This window comes from Lepidochelys olivacea (assembly GCF_965140295.1).
Source record: "Lepidochelys olivacea isolate rLepOli2 genome assembly, chromosome: 2".
NCBI lineage: Eukaryota > Metazoa > Chordata > Testudines > Cheloniidae > Lepidochelys > Lepidochelys olivacea.
In genome coordinates, this window is record NC_140412.1 from 144641956 (window position 1) to 144658778 (window position 16823).

The following is a 16823-nucleotide window of genomic DNA, read 5'->3' on the forward strand; positions in this document are numbered from 1 at the left end:
AACTTGCTGAGGGTGCAATCCACGCCATCCTCCAGATCATTTATGAAGATATTGAACAAAACCGGCTCCAGGACCGACCCTTGGGGCACTCCACTTGATACCGGCTGCCAACTAGACATGGAACCATTGATCACTACCCACTGAGCCAGACAATCTAGCCAGCTTTCTATCCACCTTATAGTCCATTCATCCAGCCCATACTTCTTTAACTTGCTGGCAAGAATACTGTGGGAGATCGTGTCAAAAGCTTTGCTAAAGTCAAGGAACGACACATCCACCACTTTCCCCTCATCCACAGAGCTAGTTATCTTGTCATAGAAGGCAATTAGATTAGTCAGGCATGACTTGCCCTTCGTGAATCCATGCTGACTGTTCCTGATCACTTTCCTCTCCTCTAAGTGCTTCAGAATTGATTCCTTTAGGACCTGCTCCATGATTTTTCCAGGGACTGAGGTGAGGCTGACTGGCCTGTAGTTCCCAGGATACTCCTTCTTCCCTTTTTTAAAGATGGGCACTACATTAGCCTTTTTCCATCACATCAAAATGCCTGCTTAGAACCCTCTAGATGTCTAGGTATGGAAGGCATTGATATACAGGCAGAAGGGGGAGGTGGTCTGTGCCTATAACTTCTACTCTTTTTTCTCTGTAGGTCGTGTCAGACCACTAGAGCAGAATTCCAGAGAAGTTGCTGAGGCTGGAAGTGCTTCCTGGTGTGTACAACTTGCAAGACTTAGAAGTTGCCCTTGTGTCCTTTAACCCAGGGAGCTTAGCATCAGTTTGCTCTGAAAAGAGCAAGGAACTCTCAAACAACAGGTCCTGCAATCTGTTGGCCCTCCTGCAGGAGCCCAGAGGACAGCAACCAGGAGTTCCTACACATGGCCACTACCAAAGCCACAGACTTAGCAGCTGAGTCAGCCACATCCAGAGCAGCTTCAAATGAGCCCCTTGCCACCTCTTTTCCCTCATCCACTAGTGAGGAGAACTCCTGTCTAGCATCTTCTGGCAGCATGTTTTTAAATTTCAGCATGGAGTCCCATACATTAAAGTCATACCTGCCTAAAAGTGCATGTTGGTTTGCAACCCAGTAGAATAAACTTTCCTACCAAACTGGTCTAACTTTTTTGAGTCTTTTGATTTTGGGGTTGCATCCTGATGCTCCTGCCTTTCCCTCTCATTGGCAACGGATACTACCAAGGACACTGGATGGGGATGGGAGTAAAGGACACATAACTTTGTGTGGGCACATAATACTTGTGCTCAGCCCTTTCAGAAGAGGGCGGAAGGCATGCAGGGGCCTGCCACAGCCACTTTATTGGGTTCATAATGGCCAAATTGAGAGGTAGGTGGTGAAAGTATTCATTTACTTCCTCTACCTGTATGCCCAGACTTCAGGCAACCCTCTTTAACAATTCTTGATGTGCATTATAGTCATCTCGGGGAGGCGACATACACCCTCCTGTGACTGCCATGTCAGGGGAGGAGGAAGAGGAGACCAGCATTGGCTGCAGATGCTCTTCCTCTATTTCTTGATCTGCAAGGTCCTGTTGAGCTAGTTCTTGATGCCTAATACTGAGCTTGGTACCAGAGTCAGGAATTGGTGCTGCTCAGTGGGTAGGTGCCACATGTCTTTCTGAGATCAGCGAATAAGAGTGCCTGGAATACAATTTGGAAATGGGGTGACAGGCCCATGGATTCCAAAAAGGTCTCTGGACAGGGTCCCCAGTGACCTTCTGGCCATGAATGCATCCAATGAAGTGAGCTGTAGCCCACGAAAGCTTATGCTCAAACAAATTGGTTAGTCTCTAAGGTGCCACAAGTATTCCTTTTCTTTTTGCGAATACAGACTAACACGGCTGCCACTCTGAATCCTGTAATTATGCAAGGCACTGAATTTAGCCGTATGGAGTAGAAATCTAGATTTTCCACTGAATGTATCTGATGAAGTGAGCTGTAGCTCACGAAAGCTTATGCTCAAATAAGTTTGTTAGTCTCTAAGGTGCCACAAGTACTCCTTTTCTTCTTAATAACATTATTAGCCAAGTTGCTCAGGGATGCAACCCTATGCTCTGGGTGTCCATAAGCCTTTGACTGTCAAATGCTAGGACTTGATGACAGAATAATTGCCCTGTTCTGTTCATTCCCTTTGAAGCATCTGACATTGGCCACTGTTGGAAGACAGGGTATTGGGCTAAATGATCTGACACAGTATGGCCATACTTATGTGCCAATCATGTCACAGCTGAAACACAATGTCACAGGAACTGTCACACATACCCTTGACATGGTAGGTGTGGTTGGAATATCTTGATTGAAGACCTTTTATTTATTGAAAGCAAATGAATCATATTTTGTACAGTTCAGTCACTGTTTCGTTTATCTTGCAGACATCCTAATATTTTATTAAATTGTAAATTACAGAGTTAGACAGTGAGTAACCAAGGCAAAAAAAAATGTACAAGTTATTGATATAGCTATTTTCAGTCGAATTCAAAGAACAGGCCAAAATTCAGTTAAAATCCCAATCTAAGTTTTGTGAAGGGAACTAATGCCCTGATCTTGTAAAGAGAATGCACATTTATTCCAAGCATGTGAGTAGTCCCACTGACTTTAACAGGAATACTCTGGTACTTAAAATTAAGAACATGTGTAATTCTTTACAGGACTGGGGCCTTATTGACTAAATGACTGCCAAGTGACAGACATTCAGTTATGTAAGTAGGCTACTATTTGTGCAGTCCTCTTTGTTAATACTCGTAAAGAAAACCTTATAATCAAGAATCTGAACTAATCAAAACACTGCATCCTTCTAACAGCCTCAAACTTGCAATACCATTGGCATAATGTGTGTACCACTGCGGAGGTAAAGCTTGAAATCAAGAAAATGGTTTCACTACTTCCTCTGTACTGCTTGGAAGTATATGTTGTCTTTCTACCAGCTTTGTAAGTGATGTATGCACTAACAATGCTATTTATGCTAGTGAATTGCAAATACCTTTAAATAAATTATTTCTGATTACCATGTAAATTCTATGTAAACAGATGTGAAGGTTGTGCATCACTGCTACGGAAGATGACCAAACATTTAAATATGAGCTCATACACCACATTGTAACAGTTCGACCCTAATACAAATTAATAATAATTACATTAATAATTTCTCTTTACAGCTCGAGTACAACAGCATCACTAAAAATAAGAGCAAATATGAGCATAGACATTTCAAAGTTAAGACAATGTCTTTATCGGTATGGGAAAAAAATTCCTTATGAAGAGCAATTGTTTACTTTAGGGAAGAGATAACAGAAGGGAGTATGATAAATATATACAAAACAAGGATTGGGAAAGAGAAGGTAGGTTGTTAGAGAGCTTATCCCTTTACCCTCCCATTCCCTTGTCCATCTCACGTGAATAGAAAGCAGCAATACCCAAAATCCAAAAGTGCAAACAATTCAATGTTTATTGGGGTGAACTTCCAGCAAGCAATGATTCCAGTTTCCTTCCTCAGTGTCCCCGTTCCCAGCTCTGACGCCACAGAGTCTTGCCTGTGTCCCTGTTTCCATTCCCACCCTTAGCAAAACATGATTCCAATTTCCACCCCCTTACTTCCTGATTGACTGCAGACTATATAGTAAAACTTGCTTAGCTATACCTTAACCAATCATTTTACTGAAATTTAACTAACCAACCCAACATATTGTAACATGATTATCTAACCAATTATATCCCACCACCTTAATTGGTTTATACCCAACAAAATTAATTATACAGCAGACAGAAACAATTAGAGAACCAGACAGAGATTATACAGACAAACAATAGGGAAGTGGGGACTACAGTGATAGAACAACACAGAAATGAGGATTTCACACCCCAGCTATTGATAAGAGAGTTCTTGCCAGACAGGATGCTATCAAAAGTTTTCTTTTAATCTTCTAGGCTCTTCCCTTTCTCTGGAGGTGATAGATTGGATCACCTTTTTAACAGCCCCAAACCGCCTTACTTCAGTGTGACTGGTGAGGACGTGACCGTTCGCTTCCTAGCTTATGGCTGCCCCTGTTGTTTAGCCAAAGGCCTTAGCCTAAGAACAAGGCCTTAGACTATCATAGTGAGAGAAGGCCTATAAACAGGCAGACTGATTTTGATTCTTGTTTTGTACCTCTATAATTAGCTAAGTGATAAAAATACACCTAAATTCTTAAAGTATAGGCCTTTGCAAACAGGCCTGAATATCTATATCCTAACATAGGTAGAGCACTTATTTGTACTTGTTCATAATATGGGAACAAAGGGAACAATTTCCAGTGAAATTGAAAGGCTGCACATTGGTAAAAATTGATTAAAGAAAATACTTTTTTCACACAACGCACAATTGGAATGTGAAATTCTTTGTCACAGAATCTCTTTGAGGCCAAAAATTTGCAGCATTAAAAAAAGAACTGGAGTTTGGAAGGGCTAAAATCCTCATGCTTCAGGGTATAAGCCAATCTCTAACTAAAGAGGGTTAGGAAGAAACTTTCCAAACTGGGCAAGTTATTGTATAACTGTCTACTCTTACACATTCCTCTGAAGCATCTGATACTATTCACTGTCAGAGACAAGTTATTGGGCTAGAGAGGCCAATGGTCTGATGTAGTATGGTATTTCCTAAAAGGAAAGAATTCTAAATTGTGGATGCAATGTGCTTGACACTTCAGAACCACTATATTTTCAAGAGATGGCTCTGTATGCATACTTGATTAACAATCTCAGGTGTTGAACTGCAGTGCTCTGGAATAGTGTGATCAATGGTCCATTAACTTATTATGATGAACCTAAAGTGAAAATCAAGTATAAATCTCCTACCTTTTGATGTATTAACTGAGTCCCAAAAAGATCTAGATAGTCACATAACCCTTAATGTCTTTAAATGAATTATTCTTTGAAGAGCATAAGTATTTTTCAAGTTCTCTTTCCAATGAAAAGAAAAGGAAATGTGCAAGAACTGTTAAAGACTGACAATCATTTCACATCTTATTCCCTTTGCAAAGATGACAACCATTTAAAACCAGAACAGATTGAGAGGGCAAACAGGTGTCATTTAAGTAAGATGAGTGCACAGTGTGATGACAGCCAGATGTCCTTAATTTCAACCAAGCAGAACCCAAGAGCATTACTTTGACAAAAAATATTGGTGTTTCCACTTTAAATCCTCAAGAAGTTTATAGCATTTCTCTTAAATATTTTTCCAGGATTGAAATTTGGCATAGCAAGGCTCGACAAGGTTAGGATACTAATTAGTTATTTATTTTTGCATATTTTAAAATGAAATCAATTGGCAATTTTAAGTTATATGAACACATACACATAACCAGGAGGACAAATGCTGCCCTCAGTTGTGTGTACATGTCTCCTGTTGACATAAATGTATGCAAGTTATCTGAGAGCAGAATATGGCCCTGAACATTTTGTTTTAAATTGTGTTACAGGGCCTTATTAAAGAAAAAACTGGCTTTGCAGCTGCCACCTCATACACTTTCTCGGGACCTTCTGTAAGGGGCTCCAAAACATCCATCTCTGGAGATCAGGGATGGCAGAACCCAGCTTGCCAAACAACTGTACGTATTTGCTTTTTTCAGATTGGTCAACAACAACAACCCACCATGATTATAATTTATGTAAATAAATCCTGTCTTCTCAAAATACTGAAAATTAATGGGAAAATGGTTTCCTTCTATCAAAGCATGAAAGCCAAATACGAGAATCTGTGCTGGCCTGAGCATTTCAGGCTGTTCTTTTCAGTGGCAGAACAAGGGTGATGTCATGGTAGCAGTCTGCTATAGACCACCGGACCAGGGGGATGAGGTGGACGAGGCTTTCTTCCCGCAACTCACGGAAGTTACTAGATCGCTGGCCCTGGTTCTCATGGGAGACTTCAATCACCCTGATATCTGCTGGGAGAGCAATACAGTGGTGCACAGACAATCCAGGAAGTTTTTGGAAAATGTAGGGGACAATTTCCTGGTGAAAGTGCTGGAGGAACCAACTAGGGGCAGAGCTCTTCTTGACCTGCAGCTCACAAACTGGAAAGAATTAGTAGGGGAAGCAAAAGTGGATGGGAACCTGGGAGGCAGTGACCATGAGATGGTCGAGTTCAGGATCCTGACACAGGGAAGAAAGAAGAGCAGCAGAATACGGACCCTGGACTTCAGAAAAGCAGACTTTGATTCTCTCAGGGAACTGATGGGCAGGATCCCCTGGGAGAATAACATGAGGGGGAAAGGAGTCCAGGAGAGCTGGCTGTATTTTAAAGAATCCTTATTGAGGTTACAGGGACAAACCATCCCGATGTGTAGAAAGAATAGTAAATATGGCAGGCGACCAGCTTGGCTTAACAGTGAAATCCTTGCTGATCTTAAATACAAAAAAGAAGCTTACAAGAAGTGGAAGATTGGACAAATGACCAGGGAAGAGTATAAAAATATTGCTCGGGCATGCAGGAGTGAAATCAGGAAGGCCAAATCACACCTGGAGTTGCAGCTAGCAAGAGATGTTAAGAGTAACAAGAAGGGTTTATTTAGGTATGTTAGCAACAAGAAGAAAATCAAGGAAAGTGTGGGCCCCTTACTGAATGAGGGAGGCAACCTAGTGACAGAGGATGTGGAAAAAGCTAATGTATTCAATGCTTTTTTTGCCTCTGTCTTCACAAGCAAGGTCAGCTCCCAGACTACTGCACTGGGCAGCACAGCATGGGGAGGAAGTAACCAGCCCTCTGTGGAGAAAGAAGTGGTTCGGGACTATTTAGAAAAGCTGGACGAGCACAAGTCCATGGGGCTGGATGCATTGCATCCGAGAGTGCTAAAGGAGTTGGTGGATGTGATTGCAGAGCCATTGGCCATTATTTTGAAAACTCATGGCGATCGTGGGAGGTCCCGGACAACTGGAAAAAGGCTAATGTAGTGTCCATCTTTGGAAAAGGGAAGAAGGAGGATCCTGGGAAGTACAGGCCAGACAGCCTCACCTCAGTCCCTGGAAAATCATGGAGCAGGTCCTCAAGAAATCAATTCTGAAGCACTTAGAGGAGAGGAAAGTGATCAGGAACAGTCAGCATAGATTCACCAAGGGCAAGTCATGCCTGACTAATCTAATTGCCTTTTATGATGAGATAACTGGATCTGTGGATGAGGGGAAAGCAGTGGACGTGTTATTCCTTGGCTTTAGGAAAGCTTTCAGTATGGTCTCCAACCGTATTCTTGCCAGCAAGTTAAAGAAGTTTGGGATGGATGAATGGACTATAAGGTGATAGAAAGCTGGCTAGATTGTTGGGCTCAATGGGTAGTGATCAATGGCTCCATGTCTAGTTGGCAGCTGGTATCAAGTGGAGTGCCCCAAAGTAGGGGCATTGCCAGCAGATTGAGGGATGTAATTGTTCCCCTCTATTTGACACTGGTGAGGCCTCATCTGGAGTACTGTGTCCAGTTTTGGGCCCCACACTACAAGAAGGATGTGGAAAATTCGGAAAGCGTCCACCGGAGTGCAACAAAAATGATTAGGGAACTGGAACACATGACTTATGAGGAGAGGCTGAGGGAGGTGGTTTGTTTAGTCTACAGAAGAGAAGAATGAGGGGGGATTTGATAGCTGCTTTCAACTACCTGAAAGGGGGTTCCAAAGAGGATGGATCTAGACTGTTCTCAGTGGTAGCGGATGACAGGATAAGGAGTAATGGTCTCAAGTTGCAGTGGGGGAGGTTTAGGTTGGATATTAGGAAAACCTTTTTCACTAGGAGGGTGGTGAAGCACTGGAATGCGTTCCCTAGGGAGGTGGTGGAATCTCCTTTCTTTGAGGTTTTTAAGGTCAGGCTTGACAAAGCCCTGGCTGGGATGATTTAGTTGGGGATTGGTCCTGCTTTGAGCAGGGGGTTGGACTAGATGACCTCCTGAGGTCCCTTCCAACCCTGATATTCTATTATATTATGATTTGTAGCTGATGGGTCAGATTCCAAATCTGCAATGGCTAAAGGGTGTAACTTGAGCTCACACACCTAGCTTGGTTGCAGTGAGGGTTGCTGGGATTCTGCATTGCAGAAGAGACAAAATTAGACACATGCAGTGGGAGAGGAAGACAGATATGAATGAGGGTCCAGCTGTTTTCCAGTTTCTCTTTTGCAGTTTCTCTTTTCTCTTTGTCTTACTGTATCAGGCACACAATTATGGTGCACAATAAATAATAATGGTGCTAACAGGAGCGATTATAATAATTCACAGCTATAATATAATAACCTACTTTGCAGATGCCAATAAGCTGCTTACTGACAGCCAAGCCCACAAGGCACAAATAGAAATAGTGCCCCCACTGCTTGCAGCTGCTCAGGTCAGCAAGAAATCTCATAGGTCACACAGATACAATCCCGGATCCCCCTTCAGGGGAACATATTTTCTCTCTATAGTAGAAAATATATGAAAAATATATTGTGAGCATTGAAAATAAATATTAGATATTATTAAAGTGGCATCATTTCTGGATACTGCCTACATTTATTGGAACTCTTTTGGGTTGCTCCTTTAAAAGAAAAGCCCCAGAAAAGAATGTTTGCATTCCCCCCTTTGCTGGATGAATGAGCAAAGACTTCAGTGGAGCAGGTATTCCAATATCATTTGACTCCAGTATGCCAGGACCCTGTCTCCTGTTTTCAGAACTGAGCGGTCCCATTGAGAATAGTGCCCCATCAACATACATTTCTGCTCTGTCCAAAGCACTGCAGCCTGCCATGTAGTCCTGCTGTAGCAATCTATTTCTTATTGCCTTCTTTTTGCTCTGCCATTCACCATTCACTGGCACATCTTTGCTGCCATCATATTTTTCCTGATGTCATTAATAGACAGTAATAAAAATGATATTATATTAGGTTTGTGCATAAGAGCTAATGTGGGCTAAAAAGTAATACTCAATTGTAATCTAGCAGCTTTATCTAAGAATCTCAAAGCACTTTATAAATGTTAAATTAAGTCTTGCACCATGGCTAAGAGGTAGCATTATTATCTGTATTATATAAAGAAGCAAACTGAATCACACAGAGATTGAGTTCCTCAAGAGCACACTTCAATTCAGTACTAGATTCAGATAAAACAATGCAGAGTTTTAGGGCTAGATTAACAACGGACTTGAGGCACTGCACTATATGGGGAGAGCTAGGCACCCAAGAAAGAGATCCTAGACGCCCACAATCTGAGTGGGAAGCCCCTTAAGTGAGCCAGGAGTAAAATGCAGAGGAGAGGGGTGCGGCTTATGACCCAGATCCTCACAGATACTTAGGCACTTCACTCCTACAGATCTGAGTCTTAGGCAGCCAACTGACAGGCTGGAAGGAGGTGCCGATCTCTTTTTGGGATTCTCAGCTGTGAACGCTTTTGTGCTTTTTACCAACTATAGTACAAGTAATGCTGTGTAAGGTTACTATACATGAAAGAGGTTAGAGGAAACAAAAACAATATTTCAGTTTATTTACTTTGGGCACTTGATAGCATTATGTGTATAGTCACTTTAACTATTTCCTCTGTAAAACCAGTACATCTGTTTTCCCTCTTGCTTGTGTAAGTCTTTCATACCAGGGGAAAAGTTTGAAAGAGTGATTGTAAAAAGCACAGCTGATAGAGGTGGAGAAGGGGCATGAGAAAGGTGAAGTATCTGAAGCTAGTTAGTTCATTAAAAAAAAAACTATTAGATTTCAAGTAATACTGTCATTTAAAATCATCTGATTATGAGTTTTATCTCCAGACTGCATAAAAAAGTATATCTAAAAGGCAAACCATATGTTTATCAAATGCATTAGATTGTATCCAGGTCAAGTATTTTCAAATAACATTCTCGGATAAGATACCTATCACCCTTGTAAGGGCTTCTCCCTTCAATCTCTCAAAAATCATATTACATAAACTGAACATTTCTATGCAATCAGCATATACTTCAGAGGGTGAAATCATCGCTCCTCTGAACTGAATGGGAGTTTTGCCATTGACTTCAATCGAGCCATGACTTCACCCACTATATTTTTTCATGAAGCAACTATAAACATTTCCAGTGGAGTGTGCTTCAAGCAAGGTTTGTTTACCAAGTTGTGTTGTTTCTCTCCTTAGTTAGGGTTATATTAAAGTGTTCATTTAAATAGGAAATATAAATGAAAAGGATTCTCCAGTTCTACATCTTTTCTCCCTGTGAACATATGCACAAGCTGTACACAGAGTTAATCACCAATTAAGAGGGAGAATTTTTGTGGCAGACCTTTGTTATCATAATGACAGCACTGTTCTGAAGCCTCGTGTAACAGAAGTTAATACTATGTAAAATATACATCAGTTATTTTCTTATGATACTGGATCTGTTTAGTTTAGTAGGAATGAGACTGTAGATTTTTGAAATCCTAGGAATCAGGTTTCTCTCACAAAACATTAAAAAATACCGTGCTACCAAAGGAACTCTCCTAATAACTAGAGAGGCATATTGAGCAATATATATCACATGCATTTAGACCTAGACTTTCCAGGTCAGCTCATGGTAATGGCCAGACTCTAACTTCAGATGCTTTTTCAGCATTACTATTTATTTAAGAAATTTGCTACTAGGCATGTAACCAAGTACATGTTTTTAAAACCTCCTCATACATGAGTATAGGATCTTATCTCGTGTATAGTCATGGTGATCTGTACTGTGTACTAGTTTCCCTGTCTTGACAGCAACCCCACAATATTCTTGGGTTGGGGTCTATCCAAAGAACACATCTTTTCTTAGGAAGCATAACCAAACTTAATTTTCAAACAATCTTGTTATCGGTTTACTTCACATATCAAGTCCTTTTTCATTTATAGGTGATCCTTGATTTTTGTAAGGAAGATTGATATCACCTGTTTTATATGTATCTCATTGCTCTGCTTATTCCTAAAAATATTTTTATGGTATTCTTTAGTTAAGACTTGGAGTTCTAGCTTAGAATCCTCTAATTTTCTCATACCTGAACTAATATATACATGGACTGATTGCTCCTCTTGTACTAAGGTCCTCAATTACCTTTCTTTCTTTCTGAGACCCCCAAATGCAACCACTTATTCTCCATCAATCCCAGAATCCTCTCTTTTCTTCCTGCTTCAGTGGAATCTCTGACTGCGTAGAAAGTGTGGAGCACCAATACACTCCGACTGATACAAGTGTACCAGGCAAGCAGGAAATAATCATAGAATCATAGAATATCAGGGTTGGAAGGGACCTCAGGAGGTCATCTAGTCCAACCCCCTGCTCAAAGCAGGACCAATCCCCAATTTTTGCCCCAGATCCCAAATGGCCCCCTCAAGGATTGAACTCACAACCCTGGGTTTAGCAGGCCAATGTTCAAACCAGTGAGCTATCCCTCCCCCGTCAAGTCCTATGATTGGTTTCAAAATAGAAGACGTCGTTGGAAAATAAAGACTAAAGAATATGTTTAAAGAATCAAAAGAGCTTAATTTTGATTTAATATGTCTGTGAGATGACACAGGATGAATGGCAAAACCACATATTAATTAATTAATGTGGAATTATACCATAATTATATAAATAATGTCCAGTTAGATTTTAGTTAAATATTAAGAGCCAAATTCAGCTTTCATTTACACCATTGTAAAGCTACAACCTCTTCCTGGCTCTCAAAGGAGTTATTCTGTGTCTACTCCAGTATGACTGAAGGAAGTATTTTGCCCTAAAACAATAAATATTTGTTAAACATTCTCTTAACATTTAACAAAATATCATGTTAACATGCTGTTCAAATGCAATATTTAAATGATCTTTTATGCAATTTACAGAGAAGAAGTTTGCCAACATCTTGCATTAAGTATGTGAAATACTTAAATGCTACACATTAACAGATGGGCTAATAAGTAGATAGTAACATTAACAGTTCACGTGGCAACAGTATTTTAATATCAAATTTCAGTATATAGTCTTCTGTCACATGATATTTAAATTACAATAAATATTAAATGTGTTATTAAATACAGATTACACAGTTGTTTAATATTTAAAAATCACACAAAATTTTATCACAACATGAAAGTATTCACCAGGTAAATAAAAAAAATATTCTATCTCTCATCAGTGCAAAAGCAAAAAACTCTACACCTTAGAAAATAAAGCAAATCAGTCTATTTATAATGCAAACCTGTCAGAGAATCTGCCCCCAATTGCAATCATTGTATGCAAAGATTGTCATCACATTGACATTTTATGTTTTTCAGATCATTAAAGAAGCTGAAAGTAAATTAACCTAGGGGAATAAAGCCCTTAGGGACCTGGACCTCCATGCCTTACTCAGGGAAAATTCCCACTGAAACCAATGGGAGCTTTGGTACAAACAGCAGGAATAGGTCCTTATTAAACTGGCATTTTTCAAAGGTCACAGGATCTTGAAGACAGAAGGTTCTATGATCTGGCTTCTTATATATAAGAAATGGTATAGACCACTGAGTTAATATTTTCTGATTACCTACCAAAAGCTGTCCAGCGAAACAGATAAAAAGAATGAAGGAAAGCAAGAGAAATGCCACCCCAAAGGAAATTCCAAGGATAGATGTTCTATAAGACAATAAGAAAAAAAAGTTTATTAGGCATTATGCAAATGATGTACACATATCTACAGTGCAGCCTTTCTTTGTTCAGAATGTTGGTAAAGACAGTTAGAAAATGATATCCCAGGCGTTAATCCTGCCTAAAATGCAATTTTCGAACATCAATGACCCAGGGAAACAAATCCAGTATTTTACCAGAAGGCTAATAAGCATTACTTCTTAGTAAGGGGCTATATTTTGTGCACCAAATTACAATTTTCTAAATCTAACGATATCAGCAAGATTGCATTTAAAAAAAAACACCCACTTTTTAAAAATATGGTAGCTATGTTCCAGCCCCGCGGCCATTGTCTTTCTTCTCAACAAAGGCTGAACCATTTTCTATTCACAGTTTCCAAAAAATGATACCTTGGGCAGAGTCCAGGCCTGGAAAATTTCTGCCCATGAAGAGCTTCAGAAAATTATGAACAACTGAAAAGAGTGAATTATAACATTATACAACCTTAAATATAGCTGTTGATAGTGATTTCTGCATTGCTTAATGTTATTGAAGCAAAGGTAATTGATTTCTCCTCTTCTAAAGACATAATATAAGATATTAAACACCAGTTGTCTTTACTAATGCTTAAATGGGAGCAGACATCTATAGTATGTTTTCCTATAGAAACTCTGTATTAAAGGAGAATATTATTACTAACCTACTGCTATTTAATTATTGTAGAGTCTATTTAAATCCAAAATTAACATTAATAATAATATAGATTTCATAGAAGGAAACAAAGTGAAAAACAGTAAAAGGAAGCAAATAAATACATAATAACAAACATTTAAAAAAGTCCCTTACCCATGAAAAATAACAACGAAGAAAAAAAATCAACATTAAAATGAGAAAAAGGATTTTTTTTAAAAAAAACAGTCTATCTGATAATGAGCCTCTAATCCACCCTTTGCTGTGCGGTACCCATGGGAAAAACCTAGTGCAAATATCATCCATATATGCCCATTAAATACAGAAGAGGAGAAGCAGAGCCCATATGGCATTGTGTTCCCTCCCCTAAGATACTGGAGGTCCTTCCATGTGAGAACCAAGGCCGGCCATGATGAATCAGTCCAGGTGGAGAGGGGAGGGCACTCACTCCATGAGGTATTATAATATGGTCACGTGGCAGATTTTCCCAGAAAAATACATTAGAGCTAATTGTGCTTAAGGAAGTATTGACTCTTGCTCTGTGCTTGGGGACTGGGAATAAGGAGATGCAGGTGCAGTCATGGCTATCCTACCAATGGCAAAACAGATCCTGAGTTAGCTTTACTCCTGGGGAATGCGAGGGGGAGGGAGGCAGGGGAGAGCAGCAGCACTCAAGGCCTAGTTCTTAGCACCAATCTGCAGTTTTACCTACAGATCTTGAGGCATCTGCAGAGTTTAAAAGTTATACTTCTTGGCTCCCCTGGGCATCAGCAAACTATTTCTTTGCCAAATATGATACATGGGCAACGCCTGGATGGAGTTTTCAAAATAAGCTTTCTACTCCTGCAGATTTTTCTGTTTTATGCCATACTATTGCCATTAAAATAATTTTTTCAGGGGTCAGTCACGGTCCATAGCTAGGGCTCCTAGGTGCTAAAGTAATACACCAAAAAAGATAAATAAATAAAATAAGTAATACACATTTTATATTATAAGCTGTCTGGCCAATTACTTAATGCACCTTTAAACTCTCAGTATTAGTAAAAATTCAATTTGGTGAGAACAGCTGAATAAAAGTAAATTTGCAAGGTCATTCATAATGCCCTCAGCATGTATTCATCTTGAAATAATCAGGATTTTTTTAAGTTACCTGAAAATGCATATTATTAATTATTATTATTAAATATTTGTGTTACGGTAGCTGCCAGAATCTCCAATCAGGAGTGAGGCCACATCACACTTAAGCAGTGCACATGCACATGTGAGGACAGAGGCCCAGATCCTCAAAGGTATTTATACAATTAAACTGCAGTGAGCTCAATGGGAGTTAGGCACCTGAATGCCTTTGAGAATCTGGGCTGTACTGGCTACCCTGAAAAGCTTAAAATATAAAAAGATAAGTGACACACAAAGGCTGGGAGGAGAAGCATACAATCCCATACATATAATTTTTACATATGTTAACACTTGCAATTGTTAAATAATAACAAACCTACAGAGTAAGTGCCAGCTCACCCCTACTGCCTCTCAAGCAAGCATTCATAGAATCATAGAATATCAGGGTTGGAAGGGACCTCAGGAGGTCATCTAGTCCAACCCCCTGCTCAAAGCAGGACCAATCCCCAATTAAATCATCCCAGCCAGGGCTTTGTCAAGCCGGACCTTAAAAACTTCTAAGGAAGGAGATTCCACCACCTCCCTAGGTAACGCATTCCATTGTTTCACCACCCTCGTAGTGGAAAAGGTTTTCCTAATATCCAACCTAAACCTCCCCCACTGCAACTTGAGACCATTACTCCTTGTCCTGTCATCTGCTACCACTGAGAACAGTCTAGATCCATCCTCTTTGGAACCCCCTTTCAGGTAGTTGAAAGCAGCTATCAAATCCCCCCTCATTCTTCTCTTCTGTAGACTAAACAATCCCACCTCCCTCAGCCTCTCCTCATAAGTCATGTGTTCCAGTCCCCTAATCATTTTTGTTGCCCTCCACTGGACTCTTCCCAATTTTTCCACATCCTTCTTGTAGTGTGGGACCCAAAACTGGACACAGTACTCCAGATGAGGCCTCACCAGTGTCGAATAGAGGGGAACAATTACATCCCTCAATCTGCTGGCAATGCCCCTACTTATACATCCCAAAATGCCATTGGCCTTCTTGGCAACAAGGGCACCCTGTTGACTCATATCCAGCTTCTTGCCCACTGTAACCCCTACGTCCTTTTCTGCAGAACTGCTGCCTGGCCATTCGGTCCCTAGTCTATAGCGGTGCATTGGATTCTTCCGTCCTAAGTGCAGGACTCTGCACTTGTCCTTGTTGAACCTCATCAGATTTCTTTTGGCCCAATCCTCCAATTTGTCTAGGTCCCTCTATATCCTATCCCTACCCTCCAGCGTATCTACCACTCCTCCCAGTTTAGTGTCGTCTGCAAACTTGCTGAGGGTGCAATCCACACCATCCTCCAGATCATTTATGAAGATATTGAACAAAACCGGCTCCAGGACCGACCCTTGGGGCACTCCGCTTGATACTGGCTGCCAACTAGACATGGAGCCATTGATCACTAACCGTTGAGCCCAACAATCTACTTTCTACCCACCTTATAGTGCATTCATCCAGCCCATACTTCTTTAACTTCCTGACAAGAATACTGTGGGAGATGGTGTCAAAAGCTTTGCTAAAGTCAAGGAACAACAGGTCCACTGCTTTCCCTTCATCCACAGAACCAGTTATCTTGTCATAGAAGGCAATTAGATTAGTCAGGCATGACTTGCCCTTGGTGAATCCATGCTGACTGTTCCTGATCACTTTCCTCTCGTCTAAGTGCTTCAGAATTGATTCCTTGAGGACCTGCTCCATGATTTTTCTGGGGACTGAGGTGAGGTTGACTGGCCTGTCATTCATTTGCTGACTTCTAGGAGTCACAATGGAAGTGGGTATTGAGGAAAGATTTGATAAAAGAGAAGGTAGTGGCCTTATAGACCAGTTTTTGGAGGGTATTCCATATGTACGGAGAAGGAATGAGGAGCTGACATGTAGGCAGAATAGAAAGTCATTGCTGCAGAGTGAAGGAGGTGGGGAGAGGAGGGGATTTAATAAGAGGCCAGAGTGGTCAAATAAGGGCAGACTTGTGAAAGGATTTCAAGATCAGGACAAGAAGCTTATACTTGATGGGGGGAAGCAGTGGAGGTGTAGAAAAAGGAGAGTAATGTGGTCTAAGTAACAGCTGAAAAAAGAGGATCTTAGCAGCTATGTTTTGTACGTGTTAAAGGGGAGCAATGTCAGTGTGAGAGTAGCAGAAGACAAGGAGGTTTCAGTAGTCAAATGACAGATGATAAAAGCTGGGGTCAGAATTTTGATTGTCTGGACAGAGAGAAAAGGACAGATCTTAGAAATGTGGTGAAGGTAGAAGTGGAAAGTTTCGTCTGTATGGGCAAGAGAGTGGGAGTGGCCAAAGGTGACCTCTTAGGCTACAGGACTGACTGACAGGGAGGATGGTGGTCATGTAAACAGTGAGGAGCCTTTAAAGGGTTTTTGAGGAAAGATCAGCATTCTCTTTTAGTTA

At 40.6% G+C, this 16823-nt stretch overlaps 1 protein-coding gene and 1 long non-coding RNA gene across 5 annotated transcripts in view; one reads left to right on the forward strand and one right to left on the reverse strand.

The window, feature by feature from the left end:
* The window catches only part of LOC311515907, a 112934-nt gene that overhangs the window by 85029 nt on the left and 11082 nt on the right, over positions 1 to 16823 (forward strand). Inside the window, exon 2 of one of the 2 annotated variants that reach the window (XR_014710256.1) lies at positions 5466 to 5594. The exons of the other annotated variant lie outside the window; for it this stretch is intronic. This is a non-coding gene — a long non-coding RNA (uncharacterized lncRNA). The remainder of the gene's footprint in view (positions 1 to 5465; positions 5595 to 16823) is intronic. 2 annotated transcript variants of the gene reach the window in all.
* The window catches only part of ADCY2 (adenylate cyclase 2), a 430319-nt gene that overhangs the window by 77102 nt on the left and 336394 nt on the right, over positions 1 to 16823 (reverse strand). For all 3 annotated transcript variants that reach the window (XM_084619394.1, XM_084619392.1, XM_084619393.1), the window contains one exon: positions 12495 to 12579. In XM_084619394.1, coding sequence (XP_084475520.1) covers positions 12495 to 12579 — 85 coding nt within the window. The remainder of the gene's footprint in view (positions 1 to 12494; positions 12580 to 16823) is intronic.